This window comes from Arachis duranensis, chromosome 9 (genome assembly GCF_000817695.3).
Source record: "Arachis duranensis cultivar V14167 chromosome 9, aradu.V14167.gnm2.J7QH, whole genome shotgun sequence".
Classification (NCBI taxonomy): Eukaryota; Viridiplantae; Streptophyta; class Magnoliopsida; order Fabales; family Fabaceae; genus Arachis; species Arachis duranensis.
Window position 1 is genome coordinate 19,659,741 of NC_029780.3, and position 6,882 is coordinate 19,666,622.

General features: G+C 42.6%; 1 protein-coding gene across 1 annotated transcript; it reads right to left on the bottom strand.

The window, feature by feature from the left end:
• Positions 1-795: 795 nt before the first annotated feature.
• On the bottom strand, positions 796-2,556 carry LOC107465040 (uncharacterized). Its single transcript, XM_016084009.1, has one exon. It carries the CDS (start codon positions 2,554-2,556, stop codon positions 796-798), a length of 1,761 nt encoding a protein of 586 aa, XP_015939495.1.
• Positions 2,557-6,882: the final 4,326 nt, after the last annotated feature.

Here is a 6,882-nt window from a genome sequence, read left to right on the forward strand (position 1 = left end):
CACGTACGATGTCGGTAGTAGCTCTCAGATGTTTGGGAGTTTCGAGCCACAGGCATTTGCTGACTTTACCACCGCTGCTGTCGGGATGGACATCGATGACCATGTTAGTCAGTCAGAGTTCTTTAGGGATATAGCAGACATGCTCAGGGCGGACGATGCCACCCATTATAGACCAGAGATGCCTGAGGTTCATCCCCATTTTACTGATCAGCAACCACCTTCTATTGATGTTCAGCCTCAGTTGCCCGTTGACCTGAACCAGCCTGCAGCTTCTCCTTACGAGCCATGGATCCCGTTGGGTGGGACACCAGCTTCAGCGTACAGTGCTGTTCCCCGAGAGACATCAGCAGCAGAGCCAGACCAGAGACCTAGGAGGGTGAGGCGTCCTCCTTTGTGTGGCACCGGAGGTCATCTTCTTGGTCAGTTTGACGATGATGACAGTGATACCATTGAGGATTCTGACTAGTTATGTTTTTTATTCCCTTGCTGTTTTCTGTTCTTAGTATGATGTTTAGGGTGAAATGTTTTAGGTGTTCTGTGAAATATTATCTGCCATTTAATTAATATTTATATACCTATCATTCTGTATGGCTACGAAGGTGTTTGTGATAATTATTTATTATATTTATATCTATGACAATTACCGATGTAAAAAAAAACTGAGTTAACATTATGAATTTAGTTCACTAAACAAACATTTTCACATTCATTTTAGGATCCAACCTTACATAACTTATATCATGAGTAACTGAAATAACTTAAACAATAAAGAAACCAATCTCAACTTTATAACATCTAAGAACCCCCTCCAGCATGATGCAGTCGCTGTTCACAGCTCCGCCTCGTATGCCCAGGCTGACGGCATAGTCCACATCGCTTCGGCAGGTTATCGGCAGTCCAATCCATACTACCACGGATCCTGGTTTCCTTCGGACGACCTTCCTTTGCACGCCTCATGTTAGGATCGGAAATGACGGTTGGACCAGCATAGGGGGGCCATAGCCCTTCTGGGATAAGCGGAACAAAACCCTGCTTGTATACCTCGAACACCTCAATCATACGATAGACCTCGTGAACATAGGCCGCGCAATTAAGGCGCGAGTAGGCACAACAAGCTATAGCGTGGCAACAGGGATAGTGGAGCGCCTGAAAGTGGCCACAATCGCAGGTTTGGTCCTTAAGGGAAACTCTGTAGCTACCCAGAGAAAAGTTCCCAGTCGGTGTTGTCTCAGCCACAGTGTACTCGGATTGATGCCTGTCGTATAACGTCACTGTGAAGCACCTTGATTCTCTAATGTTCCTTTCCATAGCCTTAACCAAAGCCTGACAAAACTCTTGCCCAGATCCGAGTTGTGCCTCCACTGTCTGTCCACGGATAACGAATAGCTCTGCAAGTCTCCCGTACGTTGACTTAACCAATGATGTCACCGGCAGGTTGCGAGTTCCCTTTAACACGGAATTCACACATTCACTAATGTTGGTTGTCATGTGCCCGAACCGTCTACCACTATCCTCGTGTTGTGTCCACTTCTCGTATTCCATCCGATTGGCCCAGTCACACATTGCCAGATTCTCAGACCACATGATGTCAAACCAATAATAAAACTCTGCTTCAGTTTTTGCATATGCAGCATTGACCAACATCCTCCTCGCATCCTTACCTTTAAAGGTAAGGGCAAAATTTGCAGCCACATGACGGATGCAGTAGGCACGATAGGCACGTGGAGGTAGCCATCCAGTCTCAGGTGCCTCAAGTGCTGACTTGATGCCATTATGCCTATCAGAGATAACAAGGATGCCCTCCTGTGGCGTTACATGTGATCGTAGGTTGGACAAGAAGAAAGACCATGACTCTGCATTTTCTCCCTCAACAAGGGCGAATGCGATGGGAAGGATGTTCGAGTTTCCATCTTGCGCTATGGCAATTAGCAGCGTCCCTCCATACTTGCCATACAAGTGGGTGCCATCAATACTGACGAGGGGCTTACAATGCCGAAATGCCTCGATACACGGTGAAAATGTCCAGAAAAGTCGATGAAAGTACACCGTGGACTCATCAACCTCACCCCCAACACGAACAGGAGAGGTCTTCAGAACAGTAACTGCCCCAGGCATGGTAGACTGTACCCCTAGCATCCAACGTGGCAACTCCGCATACGACTCTTCCCAATCTCCATATATTTGTGCCACGGCCTTCTGTTTGGCTAGCCAAACCTTCCTGTAACTAGGCCTAAAACCGTAGTCTACTTCTATAGCTTGTTGCAATACCTTTACCGTAACCGCAGCATCTGTCCTAATCAACGGAAGAATCCTCGCACAAATAACGTGGTAATCCAGCTGACGGTGATCACTTGATATAGACGTAGCCAAGCAGGTGGGTGGGCCGTTGTACCTCCGAACCTCCCAAGTGCCCTTGCGTGCACGGAGCGCTACATGAATCAACCAAGTGCAACCCTTGCCAAACTCCTTGCATTTTCCATGATATTTCAGATGATCTGATTCGATGACTCTGTACTCAACACCTCGACGGATGTTGTAGTCCTTCACACTCAACATAGCCTCTTCTTTATTTTGGAATGACTGCCCAATTTGAAATTTCTCCAACTGTGGGACCACCGTCCGCCTGTTCACCCAGAGCCTCCAAGTTTAGAGTCGAGAAGTGTGGAGGGTATTGCTGAGTGCCAGAACTTGAAGCCCCATGCTGTGTAGGTGGATTGCCAGCTGTGTCATCATCACTGTCCCCAATGATATCTACAGGCTCCTGGTCAGACTCATCATCACACATTGCGTTCTCTACTCGATCAGGTTCCCCAAACCCTTGCACATCAGGAATCAAGCCTCCACCGGTGCCCACCTCATATGCCTGCCCACGGACCCCTGGATCCTGCAAAGGTGCAGAACCAACAGCCTCCATTCGATCTAAATCAGCCGCGAATGATGGGGATGCCACTAGCGGAACAGACGGTGCTATCACAGGCATCGAACAAGACGCACCTCCTACGCCACTTGAGTTATGTAATGGAGCTGATGCCCCAGAACTATCCACCCCAACATCCAACTTTGCGAACAACTCGTGTATTCTGACCTCTGGAAAACTTCTGACACAATGGAATAGAACCCTAATGTCTTCATCAGCCGCTAGCACAAAGGTGTCATACTGAACCCGGGTCGAGACAACTGCAATGGGAATCTTGTAGAATAACTTCTTCACAAACTTGCTACCAGAAATCCCAACCTTCTGTAAAATGCTGTTCTTCAGATCTGACAACGTGCTTGTTGAACTGATGAAAACACTCACCGGTTCTCTATCAGTGAACTTCACACCATATCTTTTGCTTTTTTTAATTTTTCCAGAGCAATGCACTAGAACAAGAACACTCTCCTCCTCACTTGCCATTATGATAATGATCTCTCACTCATGCACCTGAATCTCACCAACATATATATAGATTTTCACTCCTCATAAACCGCTATAGGCTACAGGGGTTTATGTAAACTCCCATTCCTTCATAAACCGTTGCTGGTAGCAAGGTTTTATGAAGAGTTTCATGCAATCATAAACCGTGGTAGCTACCCACGGTTTATGCCTTAAATTTTCCCTTCGTAATCCGTGGTTGGTAGGCACAGTTTATGCTCATTTTGTTTCTTCCAAAAACCGTCCCTGCCAGCCACGATTTATGTTCAAATAGTAAACCGTTGTTGGCTCCCACGGTTTATATAATATTCGAATTTGCACAATGGTGTAACATACTTCTGTTTTGCACATTTGGGTAAGGAATTCATTCATTTTATTTAAATATGTCATTTGCCCTCAAAATTATATATAAAAGCATGTAAAATGACTTCACATTTGTAATTAAACATTTAAATTTTTAAGTACAAAAGGGATCAACTTTCATTTAATAAATATGAAATATCATTTCTAAATTATATTCACATAATCAAAATTTTAAATGTAACCGTGTAACGTGGGTTCATCTTTTTTTTATTTTTCTATTGACCCTTTGTTCTCTAAACTATTTATTATTACCTGCACACGTACCAACTATTAATTAAAGTTTCAGTTATGCTTTTTTGGGATGCTGACGCGTGGTTTTTCAAGGATGAAATGGACGGTAACGGTGTAATGAGTGAGTGAGGCAAGACATTTCATCTATTAAAACTCCAGTCGTCGTCACTTGGATTCGTTTCTTAAATCTAAAAGTATTTCATACACCAAGAGGAGGAGGGTTTTAAATAGCCGCATGTCTCTTCGTGCAGAGGGTGAGTGTTACTTGTATTTAGAGGACGGACACCCGGAATATACAACACATGGGAGGCGGCAGAGCCATAGGTGAGCGGCTATCTGAGGAATCTGCATCACCGGTATCGAAGCTTTGAAGCGGGTTGGAGAGCATGGGTTGATTACATGAATGGGCAGTGTGTGGGTGTTTCAAACAACGACTAAGGAAGTCAGCAGTTACGTGTTGGGGTTCCTGTTGGTGCTGCCTCTGGTTTGGCCAGTACAAGCGACCCCATCTTCATGTTGTATACTTCACAGCAAACACGGTGAGTGGTGGACACAACCTCTCTCCAAATGGCAAAATTCAAGTACTTGGTTGCACATTTTGCATTTTGATTGACAATAGTGTGGTTGCATCCACTGCACCTGGTTGTAATGTTATTGGAATGTCACCTAATGAAAGTACTTTAGTCTAATGGGCTTCATCTACATATACATGTTTATGCATCTCATAATCAGGATGTAAACTAAAGATTACATGGCCTTATAGTTAATGCTTCCTGATTTTAAATGTGTATTTCAAACGTATTAGATATTTAATTTGACATTAATAATAACACATAAATTGCTTCCATATTATAAAATTTATTCTTTTAAAGTTGATGTTGCCAAAGAACCTCATAAATTAAATAACCTCCACACTGATATCCACTATTTTCTCAATGCAAATCCAACCGCACCCATTCGGCACCACTCCATTCTACGTATATAAATCAGGGTGGATCCTGCTTTCGATAATACAGATCAACAACTTATGTATAATCACTCTTGAAGGTATATTATTTTTCATTCTTCATCAAAATCAGTATATACAAATTTAATGTTGTAAACTAACACGGTTTGATAAATATTAAAGAAGTTTGATGCATATAATTAATTAATTAGTTGTTTATAAAATTGACATGTTGTTATATACTTATATATTCCTGTCATGCAATTATTAAAAATATAATTAATTATCAAAATGATGATATTCAATTCGGTAGATGACTTTGAGTTACAAATTATCGTTAGTAACCCAAACCCAAAAATTAATGATCGCAGCTAAGTAGTCTACGATGTCAAACAAAGAAACAAGGTGGTGGGACATGAAAATACGCATGAATTCATATGTAAAATAGAAGTGATGACACAAGTCCATATAATACCACCATTTTATATTGACAGCCCTGTTTGAATTTTCTAAACAAATATGATTTTTGAAGCTTGATACAAATCACATCTACATACTGTTGATTATAATGCAGTTGAAAATATGTAGCAAAGGTTTTTCCAGCTGCAACATGCAATCATGTCATTGCAAAGAGAGTGTCTGCTAAAATCTAAACACCAAACCAAAACGCCAAACCAAATCATGAATTACATATAAAAAAATTGAACTAAGCATTGAAATTTTCATTCCACATCATGAATTTGCAAAAACCAAATCTTCAAATGGGATACTCATCTTTATCAACCTGAAATGCCAAATGGCACCAGCAAATGGTGGGATTAATACCTGATTCAACAAGCTAGCAGCCATACAATAACAAAAACCCCTTGCTGTTCAAACTGGTACATGGTATCATGTCATACCAAAATAAGAAGCAACACACAAATGCAGATAACTTTCTTGTAAAATATAAATACCACTCACATTCATTTCATCCATGTAGTTACCCTCCTTGGCCGCCGACGTGTTCTCCCAACCCTCCATCGCTACGGCCATTCCCCTACGCCTTTCGCTTCCAAACTCTGCACACTTCCTGTAGTTATGGCCAGCTTTGCCACACTTACTGCAACGTTGCACACACTGAGTCTTTCCCCTAGCAGTTAACCTTCGTCGGTCGCATCCCTTATATCTCACCTGCAACGGATCGTGAACGGATCGCGAACGGATACCTTTTCTCCGCAATCAGGTATGCCAACCCTTAACCGATGCTTCTCTCTCAACGCATTACTTTGGTTTCCTATCATGGATTTTAGTTTAGAGAAGTCTTCAAAGTACTGGCAAGCCAACTTGATTAACTCTCTACAATCATTTAGCAAAACTGCGTGCATACTCAGGTACGCAGCATCACGAATCTTGCCTACCTGTCCAGATGGGTCCACTGTCAGTTGCTTGGCCTTCTTCGTCTATCGTTGGCATATGGTCTTCACCGGAAGCTGAGTGATGTTCAGATAAACAAACACCCCCACCATGTGCACACAAGGAATGCCAAATGATTCCATACGTAAGCATGAGCAAGTAAATTCGTCATCTGTCTCGTCCCAAGCCACACTCCAAGATCGGTCCCGACAATACATGGTGACCTCAAACAGGGAACACGTGCTAGTTTTCTTGCAAGATACAACTCTTACATTGCTGGACAAAAGGAGGACCTCCCGGAATAGTTCAAAAACTTCTTTCGTGTATACTGTTGCTACGTAGCTTTCCAAGGCCTCCATCTTCGACTTAACAATGGGATTGCCCATACACAGATCTATAATCGGCGACTAGCTCTCTTCTTCTCATGAACTCGAGATAGTGTTGAAAATGCTCAATAAATTCACGTAGATTATATCTGTTCCAAATAAATTTTCCAATATGCATGTTCAACGCCTCACATCGAGACGTCGTC